At 38.7% G+C, this 14962-nt stretch overlaps 1 protein-coding gene across 1 annotated transcript in view; it reads right to left on the reverse strand.

The window, feature by feature from the left end:
* The window catches only part of LOC127450849 (ATP-dependent RNA helicase DHX15-like), a 51494-nt gene that overhangs the window by 15247 nt on the left and 21285 nt on the right, over window positions 1-14962 (reverse strand). The window contains exons 6-8 of the mRNA XM_051715262.1: window positions 12132-12299; window positions 2386-2472; window positions 1974-2123 (exon numbers count right to left, since the gene is read on the reverse strand). Coding sequence (XP_051571222.1) covers window positions 1974-2123; window positions 2386-2472; window positions 12132-12299 — 405 coding nt within the window. The remainder of the gene's footprint in view (window positions 1-1973; window positions 2124-2385; window positions 2473-12131; window positions 12300-14962) is intronic.

Genomic DNA, 14962 nt, shown 5'->3' on the forward strand with positions numbered 1-14962 from the left:
ATATATCAAAGGGCTCGTCTCTTCTTTATGATAGCCAAAAGGCTTAATTAATGTCACAGCCTTGAACCATGGTTTGCTACTTGCTAGTTGGTTGGAGGTGGTATTTGCAGGAGAGAAATTCTCATTATAGACAGCATCTAATTGGACAAAAATCTATGTAGTGCAAGATGAGTCATCATGTTTGGTTCCATTTTCCCAGAAGAAACAGACAAATTTAACCTTCAACTCTGTGGACCCGCTGGCAGGTTCAAAAGGGGCTGCTATATCGTGAAAGTCCCCATTTACACAAATCAGGCATATGTGGCTTCGTCTGAAAACTTATAATGTGAACTTTCTTGATATCCATCATTTCCGCATTTATGTAACTTAAAATAACAAAATAAGGCATAAAAAACATCCACGTCAAAAATAAGCGCCACCTAGTGGTTATAGTGTAGAAATAAAATAAACAAAAAAAAAAATCATATCAAATGAAAGCTCACATTCTCAAGAATGTGACTGTACAGTTTATTTTGTAGCCCTAATACCAGTTTAAAATATGTTCAACAGAATCAAAAAGTGAAATATGATATTAGTAAAACATCAAATACAAACTCTTATGCACCGATCGCTAATGCTGTGAGCACCAAATAGCTAAAAACTTTATATCTGCTTTTACCTGAGGCAGTTCTCTAAAAAAGCCACTGTTTACTTGTCTGTGAGCTTGCTTATGTGAATAATCCAAAGTTATATCTTAGATGCCAAAAACACAATATGCGGTCCGACAGGAAAAGCATGCTAAAAAAAAAAAAAGCATCGGAAATATATGTTATCGAATATTGATAATAAAATGTTGAATACATCATCGCAAAGGGGTAATTCATACACTGCCTGGCCAAAAAAAAAAAAAAGTCACTGTTTGGATTTAAATTAGCAAATACTTAAGAGTTTATGATTGGATCATTATTGCAGTGATTAATGTTACAGTTTGCAACAATACGTTTAACCCTAACTGATGCAGTGTGTAGCTTCTCATTTCTTAAACAACCATGTCGGAAGATGTATACCGTGGTCATGGAAAACACGTTGCTATGTTTTATAAGGAGCAAATTATTGGCCCACAACTAAGGAGATTGCTGAAATCATTGGAACTGGGTTAAGAAATGTCCCAACGCATTATTAAAACCTGGATGGACAGTGGTGAACCGTCAGCTTCATGGAAGAAATGTGGTCAAAAAAAACCTTGAATGATCGTGATCAGAGGTAACTAAAACACTTGGAGTCACATCATAAACAAAATCGTCAGTAGAACTCACAGCTACATTTAATAGTGAAAGAGCATAAGAGCTTTTCCAAATGCACAATGCAACAAGAATTTACAGGATTGGGACTGAACAGCTGTCTCGCCACAAGAAAGCCACTTGTTAGTGAGGTTAATTGGAAAAAACAACTTCAATTTGCTAGGGAGCATAAAGATTGGACTGTGGAGCAATGGACAAAGGTCATGTGGTCTGATGAGTCCAGACATAACCTATTCCAAAGCGATGGGCACGTCAGGGTAAGAAGGGAAGCGCATGAAGAGATGCACCCATCATGCATAGTTCCCACTGTACAAGCCTTTGGAGGCAGTGTTATGATCTGTGATTGCTTCAATTGGTCAGGTCTAAGCTCAGCAATGTAATATAATGAAACATTAGTGTATGCAACTTTTTGGCCAGGCAGTGTACATCATCTCAGCTTACTAATGACACCTAGATTAAGCTTCTTTCCACTCAGAGGCCGAGATGGGGGTGATGCATGAACTGAAAATTAGACTGAACGTCTATGGATGAGCACATCTGCGAGGGCTAAAATGCATTATAGCGCCACCTACATTAAGATCAGCAAAGTAATGTTAAGGCCATATACTGGTCAACCTATTATTGAACCAAACAAAACACTAAATATCACCGTGTATTAACAATTCTAAACAGGTTCACAGACATTTCACTCACCTGCATCTCAGTCTTGTAGGCCTTCTCGGTGTAGAGCCGGAAGCACTTTCCTGGGCGTGTACGTCCAGCACGACCTGCTCTCTGCTGGGCTGAAGCCTTACTAATAGCTGTTACAAGAAGCGACTCGACTCGAATGCGAGGGTTATACACCTGTGCAATAAAAAAGAGAGCTGTGTGAACAATAAGCGTATACCACTGCACCACAGCAATATGCCAAAGTGAAGCCATCCTTCATCTCTGACTGGACTACATGTATGACAGCGGCAGCTGGGCCAGGGAAATGTCAGCAGAATAAATAACTAACTCGAGTCACTGTCAGAGCCCCGCCACTGGGTTTATCTAGGGATTTCAGAGGCAAAGGGAAACAGATGATAGGGCGAGATTAGACAAGTGAGGCAGAGAGAAGACTAACCTTTTGCTTGGCAAAGCCAGGATCAATTACAAACACCACGCCATCGATGGTCAGGGATGTCTCGGCTATGTTTGTAGAAACCACAACCTATGAGAGCAGAAACAATAAAATCAAGATTGAGATCAATTTGCTCAGACAGCTGGTATCACCTTTAAAAAATAAAACTCTGGACATGTAAAAATGTGTTTGTTGTGGCGATTTTTTCTCTCTCTCCCTGACACATTTTATCGTCTGCCAGGTGAAAATCAGAAGTATTATCGCTTGGAAAAATAATAGCACTGTAGGTCTCATTCATCTCCGTAGCAAAAATTATGCCAAATAAGTTATGCATCACAGTTTAACATATAAGGTTAAGGTTTCAAATCACCAACCCCAAGTAATAGTTGCCTAAGAAAACATATTAGATCAGTAGAGATTAGTACTCCTAAAAAGTATTCTGGCACAGTGACAAGAAGTGTCTTCTTTATTGCACATTATTAAACCACAGAGGTCTGAGCAAAAGCTAAACCCAGAAACTCAGTTTACACTAGCAGGGTCACTTTCTTATTACACTTCATTAATCATTAGAAAGTTATGCACTGCTCAGGGCGAAACCAAAAATCGAATTAAAAGAAAGTTCTGTGGCAAGTGGGGGAGTAAAAAAAAAAAAAAAAAAAGCAGAAATCAGTGGGAATTAAATCATTAAAGACACTCCAGCAAGCTGTCACAGGATAGAAGACTAATACAACCCAACAGGGGAGAAAAGCAACAGTTGCTGCAATCAAGCTGAATTGAGAGTTTGCAGGATGAGTCGGACTGCTTTCCGCCGAGCAGCCCGTCCAGACACATTACCACTGCTCTTTTTGGAGGCAAGATACATGTCTGTGCACAGCATGCAGCCATCTTCCTTTCCCTAGAGACCCCCACCTCTAAAAAAAACTATTATTCATGCCACGTCCCTCTCCTTCATTCTCTCTCTCTCTCGACTGTTTACAGTACGGCTGGCCTTCGTGTGTGGTATAGTGACATACTAAAGAGTCTTTGAGATGGAGACTGTTGAATTGTCTTTGATATGCTGATATGACAGCATCTGTGAAGACAAGTAAAGCTTTGAAATAAGGTTGGAGTACAAACAGATTGCAGCTCTGTATCACCTCTATGAAAAGACCATCACACTGGACAAACACAGTAAATCGAATGTAGTTAAATCATATTCCCTGAGGTGTTTGCTTCGAAAGGCAGCAGATGAGAGCAGGCTATATTAAAAACTATCCTATTGCCTACACCAGTGGTCCAATTTTTACAGAGGACATCAAATGGCAACCCATCACAGTACCAAAATTGTTTATTTGACCGTGAGTAAACAATGTTCTTAAAAAATAATATTTCAGGTTCAATACAAGTTTAGCTCAATTGACAGCATTTGTGTCATTATGTTGATTACCACAAAAAAAAAAAAAAAAAAAAAAAAAAGAAATTCGACTTGTTCCTCCTTTTCTTAAAAAAAATAAAATAAAATTCAAAAACAAGCAATAATCTGGGTTATAGTGAAGCACTTAGAATGGAAGTGAATGGGTCAAATCTATAATTGTTAACTAGTTTTTTAAAAGTGTGATGAAATCACTTACCAACCTTTTCTGTGCAAAGTTATATAAAATATAACAACTTCATTGCTATGATGACGTAATGCCGCAGGCCCTAAAAACAACTATTTAAACACGTTACAGCTCACATAATACACAAATTACAAAAGAATTAAAGTAAATGCTTTTATAAAATTATAAGCTTCACATTTCTACCTTTAACCCCTTTCAAAAATTGGCCCCATTAACTTCCATTGTAAGTGCCTCACTCTAACCTTGATTTCTGCTGCTTTCTTAAAGAAAAAGAGGGATGAGTCAAAATAATTTTTTTGTGGTAATCGACATTGTGCCACAAATTCTGTCGATTGAGCTTAACTTGTATTGAACCCGGAATATTCCCTTAATCATACATTAAAATGTATTACATGAACTTCATGGGCCCAACAATATACAAAATTGACAGTCTGAAAAGGAAAACTGACAATTTTGTAAATACATATTCAACAGCAGAAGTGCGGTTTACCAGCCTAACACATGAATTTGACACAAGTCACTCATTTGAGGATTAGAAGAAAGTGCCAAAATGGCAGACAGAGCAAGTGTAGCTCTATACAGTTAGGATTTGGGACACCAGTCTTTAATCATCTGGCTTAAGGCAAGCAAGATGGCGAGTTAGATATCTGGAAGCTGGAAGCTGCAACTGCAAACTGAATGTTACAGCATCATTTTGAATGAGGAAAAACTGAACAAGGGCAGAGAGGGAAACCCTCAGCTGTCAGATTTGCATTCAACTAATGGAAAGTATCAGAGACTGCTGCAACGTTTACTCTCTCTGAAAAGTAATGGGCCACAGAAAAAGCTCATAGCCAGAAAGAGAAACATGTTCAGTTTGGGAGAGGAAATAAGAATGAAGGGGCCTGTAAAGTTGATCCCAGATTATTTTGGTTTACTCATATAGTACTGTAAGGCCATCTATGAGAAATTATATCTGCATTAGAGCAATTACACAGGCTACATCACCCCATAGGTATCTCTCAGGACAAATACTGATGTACAGAGGAAAAGAGTCACAGAATATCTCTGCACGTGAGCTAGAGGTCTGCACGGGATGGATTTTTCAGTCCTGCTCCTGCCCGTTCCTGCGACGTTCTGTCCCGCTCCCACAAAAAGCATGTCCTCCAGCTTCCGCCCGCAAATTTCACATTTTGTCCCACCCACAGTTAGAGGTCTATGCAATTTTTTCAGTCCCAGTTCCAATTCCCACCCATCAAAAATGAGAGAGAGCGAGAGAGAGACAGACACACATTTCATTAACACATTGCCAAATATTTGATTTACCTGTGGTTGGTTTCAAAGATTTGTTTGTACCATTCTTTAATAAAGCATTAACATCTGTAGCACTAAGGGATCTGCCTTCATGCTCAGACATTTAGCCTCAGAGTGGTACTTTCCGCCGCATGGAGCACGAGGAAGTATTTGTGTGAATGAGCCACCAACCTTGCACCTATAAATAGTTTATTTTTGTTGCTCTTGCGCAATAGAAGAATAACACGAATAATATTCCGTACCTTAAAAACGTAAGAGTCATTTTTAATTTATGTCTAGATATTTTTATTTTACGGGAGTCCCACGATTCATTCCTTTCTCCTGCTTCCTGCGCACATATCAGTTTCTTACCGCCCACAACCACATTCAGCAATCAAAACTTGTCGCTCTCTGTTGCGTCGGGTCCCATGGGAATGCAGGCCTCTAACGTGAGCCTGCTGGTGGGTGCTGCCATTTTGTAAAAATTCAAGGCACCTGTACATTGTGAACAGTATTAAACTCTGTCCAAATGTGCCACTTCAACAATGCACCTTTTAAAACAGTGCAAAACAAATCATAAGCTTAGGAACAGACAAGCAGGTGTTGGTACTGAAATCTAAATCACTTTCAGAATCACTAGCCTTCGCAAAAAACTTCTGAAGGTGTTTGCTATAAATTTACTTCTGCATTTCATGTAATTCCACATCGTCCAGCAAATGGAGGATAATGCTTTTGGAGGCACTTAAATACTTTTACGAATGTATGTCTGATGTAATTCAGCTGCTGAAAAGAATCCTTTACCTATATGTTTTTCGGAAAGCAGGGAGAATTCAATAAATAAAAAAAAAGCCGTCTGGAGACATGGGGCCACGACCCATGCCGACAAAGCATGCTCCTAACAGACCACTGAATGACATTGATCTCCAAAGCATTCCATGGGTTTGATAAAAGACAATGTACTTCAGAACCAGTCTGCATACTTTTAGAATATATGGCCACCTGGGAAAGACCTTTTAGATGAGATGTGTTCCAGAGTAGTAGTCGTGGAAATTATCAAAAGGCAAGTGCCATGGTAATGAGTTGCATAGCAAAAACACTAAATGCATTACGAGTATGTAGTCGTCCTCATTGAAGCATGAGTTGTTGAGAAATTGCATCTTTCAGGAGGCAATGATCCATGCGCAAGTGGTCTGGAAGAAAGTTGGCGGGCTGACCGAACAAGTCTAATATGGGCAGCATTACACTTGAACAAGTGCAGTTTCAATTCTCTAAAGATGCTCTTCTGTAAGTTTCTCATACCAGGTGAAAACTGAAGCCTTTGAAGTCATCAAGACAACCTGAATTGTTGATCAAGTATACAACAGTAAGGCTAAAAAACACAACACGTATATTTTGCAAATGCAGACATGAATGTTTGGCCAAAGCAATTCTTGCATAACCATAGCTGTAACAAACCTCTGTACTCAAGGGGCAATAGAGTTACCTTTAAATGTCAGTGCCATTAAACCAGATATTTTATTATTTGGATAGCTAGCTATAAATTGTTTACAGTGCAACTAACTTGCTCTGCAAGATTCTCTACAAACTGTTACTCCCACTATGACAGCAGTAGACCTGAAAAACTAAAATTACTCAATTGATCACATTTAATATTCATATGGAAAAGGGAGCCCCTCCCTTCCACTGCATTGAATTAAAAGTGACTATGGACCCAACATAGTCGCAAACAAGCGGAGATGGCTCCTGCCTGTCTGTTTCTGTATTGAACCAAACAAACATTTCATCAGCAATACTGCAATTTCCATTACACCTATGGGTTATTTCCAATAAGAGCGGAAACTGCTGAACTCCAGCCCTTCTGCGTTGGCATCATTACAGTGCTATAGTGAAAAAATAAAAATAAAAAGTCAAGATGACTAACTTTCCAATCAAGAAATTTGTTTTATGACTTAGAGTTAAGAAAATCATTTTAAAAGATATGCACTGAAACTTTTTAAAAGGTAGAAAGATTATCCCCACATCCAAATATGCATACTTTCCTACTATATAGTATGCCAAAAGGAGTATGTTAATCGAGTAGTATGTCTGAATCCTCAGTATTCATAAAACAGTATGCAAGAAATACCCGGATGACCTAATACATCCAGTGAGATTCTGAAGCGTGCATCCACTGGACATTTTACCATCCAATAACAGCACAGAACTGTAAGTGCTATACTGTTAATACCAAGAAAGTTGTCTCTTGTGGTTAAATTGTATTTGTTTAACAAAACTAGAGTAAATTACTTTTTGCAGTTGTTGTTACTACATATATTTGGGTAACAGCACAAAGCCCATGTTATCGTACAAAGTATGTCCGGGAATGTATTCATACTACTTGCCTTCAAATCTAAATATGACACTTTTGCAACGAACGAGAAGTATGTTCTTTATTAAAGGCAGTACATACTCTGACAGTACACTAATTCAGACACAACGCTAGTCTATATTGACATCAACTCTTCTCTTGGAGGGTCGCCGTCCAGAAGAATTTGGCTCCAACCCTAATCAAAGTCCTTATATCAAAAATCCCCATGGAGGAAGACCACTTTAAGTCCCAGGAAACAGTAATTAACTAGTAAAGTGTGTCACTCAATGGTAAGTGCAAAAAAATGCATTCAAGGATTGTTTAATACAGTTGTTAACATGCATGACAGCCTTGCTGTCCATTTGTGCAGTCTGCACAAGGGAGCTCCTGCCAAATCACAATAAACACTACAACCAGGACCAACAAGTATTTTACTGTGGAAATTTGCAACTGTCCTCAATTTCCCTACATGTGATGACTGCTGAAAGAGTCATATGTTGAAGCTAAATGCTGTCCAATAAACCCATGCATCAGTAGTGCAAAAGCGGCTGTTGAATTTGTCCTGAAGGAGGATGTGATTGCACAGGTGTGGATCTCTTTGCACACAATATCCACACCCTGTCCCCTCACATCTGCCAAAGGGGGCATATGTGCCTAGTGTTTAATGTATGCCAGAGGGTCTGCAAAGCTGACATTTTAACAAGGTAATCTGAGCCCATCTTTATGTACTTTGCAGTCACCAAAAGACAAATACAGCACAAAAAATATCCAGGTCCTGAACGGATCCCCGCGGAAAATACTTGGGAAAAGATCATCATTTGGGGTTATTTGTTAGTCTGAGATTGTGACTGAGCTGGGGTGGAGCATGGCACTGTTTGTATCTATTCAACACCCTACTGTTGCCCTCATCTATCCATTTTACCTGAGCATTTTCAGTTTGGTTGAAGTGTGTTAGCTTTACGTGGGTTCCAGCATATTCACACCAGGCCCTGGGAATCCGTGTCCACTTTAATTTTCTTTTGCACACTGTAAGCAAACAGCGGCTGATGTTTGAACTTCTGAAGTAGCTTATGTCCTAGCTTACTAGTAATCAAACTGCAGAAAAATCCAGAGCCTCTTTAAACATGGAAGTGGTCAGGAGAGAGATGAAATGACACAATGCCCCAGTGGAGAAGGGTTGGAGTAGAAGGGTTGGAGTGGTAGGAAGAGGAAGATACTTGAACTGAACAGCATCAGTATCCATCTGCTTCAAATATCATCAAAACACAAACGGAGCATGCAGCAAAGGACTTGGTTATTGCTACAGATATAGCCATCAACTTGAGGGAACAAGAATGTGGAAATTTTTGGATCAGTGGACAGTTGCATTAGTTCATTAGGATGTCAGTAATCTTTGGCGGAGATAATGACAAGCAGAGCGCTTTCTGTAGGGAAGGCTAGGGCGATGACTCATTAATCAACTCCTCATCAGATGTTCAGCTAAATGTTTGCAAACTCAGTCAATGATCAGATGTGATATTCTGTCAGATCTCTGGCCAGTCATACAGGCGTCCAGGTGGTTTCCACAATGCAATCTTCAGGTTTGTTTGAGAGACAGAGCAATGAAATCGGAGTCGCAAAAACAAAGTGTCTGCATAATTGCTATAACACAGACAACCCCCTGGTAAGAGTAAAGGATGAAAGAAACTTTACAGTGAATAAGCTCTGACAGAGCATCTAGAGTACATTTCATTCTTTCACAGCCAACATGGCAAAAATGGCAAATGACCATATTCAAGTTGAGAGACAGACAGAAAGCAAAACAGGGGGGACTGAAAGCAAGCTCTAAGTCCAAAAAAGATTCAAGAAAAAAAGACTGCAGCTTCAAATTTTTCAAATGAAAGAAGGATGAGTAATAGTCCTTTCCAAAATTATAGAAAAGACTCATATGTTGACAAAAGCAGCATATGTTGTGAGTCACTGCTATACCAGGCTAAATATGGAAGGGAGTAAAAAAAGCAAAACTAATTTTTACCATTCCTCACTACTCATTCTTCCCTCTGCCAAAAGCCTTGAGTTAGGGATGCTCGATTTGGACAAAAAGCCATATTGTGATTATTATTATAAACACAATCTAGTAAGTGATTCTTTTTTACCCAAATTTGATAACGTTTTGCCCGTGTTCTACTGCCAATAAAAATACTTTTAAAAATACTGCTACTCTTTGAGAGTTCACACTTGAGTCTTCTTAAAAAGAACCAAACTCAGACCTATTGGCACTTCAGCCACAAACAATCAATCAATCAAACAATGAATAAAAGATAAACAACAACACTATTTTTGTATTCGCATTGTATCTCTCCACTATGTACCTGTTTTTGTCCATTTTGCAATATGGTCTCAGTCAACTATTCATCATCATTTTTTGGAGCCCAGTCCACTTGAATATTATTGTAATATTATAGTATTATATCGATTATTATTATTATTATTATTATTATTATACAACAGCAATATATTCTGCAATATTGTGTAGTATTACTGTACTAAAATCTTAACTTGCACAGGGCATTGCTATGTGGTTCACTTAAACCAAAGAGTTCTAAACCTGAGCTTTTATTTTGGCGGACAACTGCATGAAGAGTTTGTTCACATTCACAACAGCTGGTTAGGGTCAACTGGTTATGTGCTCCTCATTTTAACACATCCTCCTCTGTCCTCAAATTCCTGGTGCCATAGGGTGTATTTTTTGTATGTGTATATTAACTTTTAGCAGCCAAACATATTTGGAATTAGTGTTGTCAAATGTACTGGTACTTCTGTACCAAGTCGATACTAAAATAAAAAAGACATAAAGATACCAGTGTTTCTGCAGTACCAGTAGTACTGAGCACCGACTCAATCCGATAACAGTGCGCCGTATGACTGACACGCTTTAAAATGCTCACAGGATTATTTTGAACGCCTACTCTGTTACTCCATGTACACTGAAATGGACAATTAATCAAATTAAAATCATGACATGTCCTAATGTGATTTATTAAACCGCTAAAGGCGGCAATCTTACTGTGGACAAGCTGCGTACTTTAAATAAATCCTACCACTCATCCACTAGAAACACAGACATTGAGAATGATTCAGGTTGTATCAGATGACACAGCAGAGCACTTATCCATTGTGAACCACAGCGAATGTAAATATATATATTTATATAATTAAAATCACTACATTTGCGCTTTAATCTCAGCTCAGCTTTATTCATATCGCATTTAAAACAACAGAGTTGACCAAAGCGCTTCACAGTAATAACATTTAAAACATAACATTTCAAAATGACCACATACACAAACACCAGTAATCTAAAATACAAACACTCCAAAACTGTCCCCTACATTTCATTTGTCAGACTCAAAGGCCAGTGTAAAGTGATGAGATTTCAGACGTGACTTAAGTCTTCAATGATCACACTGAGCCACGTGTCGTGAGAACCGTGAAATTTCACTAGTATCGGAACAGACTACTGAAATTTTGGTACTGTGACAACACTATTTGAAATTATGCAAAAGTGAAACTGAAGTAAATCTGGAGCACTTTATATATAACGCACACAGCAGAAGCAAGCAAACGGAACCGAACTCAGAGCACATCTGTTCCTCTGAGCACGAGATGTAATTTTGGAGCACAGGACTGCTCTGAAAACACTGTAATAATGTACTAACACAATACAGGCAGTAAACACAATACAGACAGGACCGAGCAGTGCACATAAACTTTGATAAACTTTTATTTAATTAAATCTCAGCCCTTTGTGGTTTAGTAAATCACACAAGGTCATATCGCGATTTTGATTTTATTTCGATTAATTGTGCAGCCCTATCTTGCTTGACTCATTCCCTCATCCCATCCCTTCTTAAAATGAAAAGCTGAATTAAGTCACAGAGCTGTGCTGACCCCAATTCAGATTTCCCAAAACACCAAAGAGCCAGCTTGAATATATCAGAAAGCAAATTTTATTTGAGAGCCGAACTGAAGGTGAGGATTTTCAGTGAACAACAACCTATTCTTCACACAAACCTTTCGAATGGCTTCATGGGCTACTTTTATAGTGCTTTTAGGAGCTTGACAGTAAGTAACACACAACATCATATTTGGATATTGGTCACGTCTGACCAAAACTTGATCCGCTGAGTAAAAGGATAGTTTGTTGCCAGTAACAAACCAGATATGGGATTGGTGCATACCTTGTGCTGATATACTTATATATTGATAAACTGCAATCCATATTCCTCAAAACAGCACCACTACTTTAGATTCTTGTATCAATATTTTTAGAGCATTCGTATAATTTCCTTTACACAAAAGAGAAGTAAACCACGCTAGAGAGATTGAAACTGATACTTCCAAATCTCTTTATTTGTTAGACATTTCATGCAGTTTCAATCACAATCCAATTATTATAAAGTGATGCATGACTGTGTGTATGACTTTGCTAGGTAGTTGGCAATATCCCAGCCCCATAGGGTAGTGTCGGGGATGTGTGAGGTGATGTTTACCTTCCTGCCGATGGCTCCGTTGGGTTTGCGGGGTGGAGGTGGCTCAAAGATCCTCTGCTGTTGCTGTGGCGGCAGCGTGGAGTAGAGTGGGATGATTTTGATATCTCCAACCTCAGGGCCCAGATCATCAATCTCACGTTTGATCCGCTTGCAGGCTTCATCAATTTCCTAGAATGTAAGCAGAATGAGGTGAGAACCCAAAACACATGAATGGCATGACAGAAAAGAGCAGCTTTCGCTCATGGGCACGCAATGGCAAGTATCACTTTTACCATAGCTCATATTTTGGGTAGGGGTTTGAACAAACCCCTAACCTCAGGTATTAAACTTGTGAAAATATAACGGTGACTAAGGAAATCCGTGCCTAACATTCTAACATTTCTCAACACAAAATTTCTCCTTGTGTTTCAAGAAAGAAAGTCATAAAGGTTTGAGATGATATAATGGTGAGTAAATGACAGAATGTTCATATTTGAGTGTACTATTCCTCTGTCCAAATAGACTGATTTTGGATCAGATATGCATTAATATTCACCTTAGCTACTCTTAACAAATATTAACTACTGGATCAATTCCCTGATGCTTGAAACACCAGCACCGCTGAGATTGGGTGGTTAGTAGCAATACACTTGATGTGCCAGTTGTGTCAACCGAGTGAGAAAATGAAAGCTGGAGTGCATGGTGCTTGGGTAAGTTCCCTATGGTTGTGCTATCAACAGCGGCAGCCACGAGGGCACATGTATACTCACACACGCTTTATTATTCCAGATGGCAATGTAGTAGGGCTAATTTGAAATGAGAAAGCTGCAATGATGCATAACCAGGAGCAAATCACAACAGATCAGTTAAGTGAAGCTGAACATTACAAACATAGTGGCTCAAGATATGGAAATATATGACAGTCGTTACAGAAAATAAGAGATACCACTGATCAAACCAGCTCGGATGTGTTTATGCGAAGTTAAAAGGGATATTTCTCCTAAAATAAATTTAATTTAGTCACTCTCATGTTGTTCCAACCTGCATGACATTATTCCTGGATGAACTAGGCTATCCCTTTAACATGCCACTCTAACAGTACACAGATATAGGCGTTGAAGGCAAATTAAAATGAAGAGGTTTTTTAAAATAAAATGTTTAACAAAAACAACAAGTAAAAAAAATTAATAAAAAAAAAGTTGAAATCTAGACCAATATTACCAGTGGTCACCGAATTCCTTGCCACTGAAATTAGTCCTCCAATAGCAACGACAAAATCTTGCATTGGGCACAAATGCAGAATGCTTAGTGTTTACTACAAAGCTTTGTCTTTCTTTCTGCATGAACATGTTACGCTCATTATAAGCAGTATGTTCCTCCTGACTTAGAAGTCACAGCTTATGTAGTACCACCATCGTCAGGCCAAAGTGAATACTGCAACTTGAGTAGAAGAGAGAAATCATATGACTTAAACAGTCAAGCACTGATCTCTAGAAAGATTTTGTGAAACAGAATGTCATGCCATTTAATACTATTTCAGCTTCTTAGAATAACCCATTTATCAATATTACGGCATGCATTTTGTGCCATCAAAAGACCCTAAAAATGTTACATCTCAGACATTTTACTCAAGTCCCTTTCATTGCACATCTAAGCACCCAAAGCTGATCATTTACCCATAAACATTTTTTTTTTTTTTTAAATGTTTAAGCTTGTAAGTGTGCAGGGTTGTGGACACACGATAGGCCGTGCACACACAGCAATGCTCCCTGGGGCACAATGTGCTCAGAAAATGGCGGCGATGGCCATGTGCATCTTAATCAAAGCTCTGCCAAAACAAAGCAGGAAAAGGCAAATCTGAATGGATTGATAAAATTAGCCAAAGTATTAATAGCCCATCAGCCCTTGGGAAGCGGCAGCTGTCAGGAGATCTGCTATCCGAGCTGCCAAGGCACCGGGGAGAGAGGGACATGCGGCTGTGCCAAAACAGAAGCCTGCACCTGGAGCAGAACGCTAACTCCAGACCCCTCGCTTTTTGCAGTGGGCATGATACAATACTGTGCAAAATAATTTAAACCAGCCCCTTTAATCTACATGCTGCAGATGCAAATTAGTTGGCATGGATTTAAGAGAGAAAGATAATCTCAATCAGTGCTAAATTACACCCGATTTGAACGAGCAAAGTTGAACAAATAACGGCAATATATCGGAGAAAGACTGTGGTTTAAAAATTGCAATTTGTGAAAAAGCGTAATAGACCTTATTCATAGCAGCACCATCTTTGATTTTTGACAGGAATGACAACAAGGTGTTGAGGGACAGATGTAATCTTTTCAATGGGTTGTACAGCAGTTTAAAGTGTTTTAGGATCGTTGCACGGACAAAACATTGAAAAAAACAAATTTTCAAGAGTATTCAGTAGACAAAACACTCCAGACAACATGAGTTCTGGAAAATCAGATGAGATCTATTAGCTTTTTACAGCTTTATACCGTTCATGCCATTGATGAGATGCAAGTCTATTCCTCACAGCTTCATTGTCATTCCCATTAAAAATCAAAGAAAAAGAAAAATTGGACAAACAGCATTAACTGATCCATTAAAATGAGGCACCTTTATAGCCCTCAAGGAGAGAATTAAACAATTTGGCCAGCCTAAATAGTGTGTTCGTGGTCTAATTTTTAAGCATATTTTACTTAACCTAGCAAATATGCTTAAATTAGGATGCAAGTATATAATGTGTACTATATATATAATATTTTTTTTTCTCTCAGGAACACTATGGTCCTAATAATGTGCCCATGTGGTCTTCTGCTGTTTTTGCCCATCCGCCTCAAGGTTTGATGTGTTGT

This window comes from Myxocyprinus asiaticus, chromosome 2 (genome assembly GCF_019703515.2).
Source record: "Myxocyprinus asiaticus isolate MX2 ecotype Aquarium Trade chromosome 2, UBuf_Myxa_2, whole genome shotgun sequence".
In the NCBI taxonomy this organism is placed as follows: domain Eukaryota; kingdom Metazoa; phylum Chordata; class Actinopteri; order Cypriniformes; family Catostomidae; genus Myxocyprinus; species Myxocyprinus asiaticus.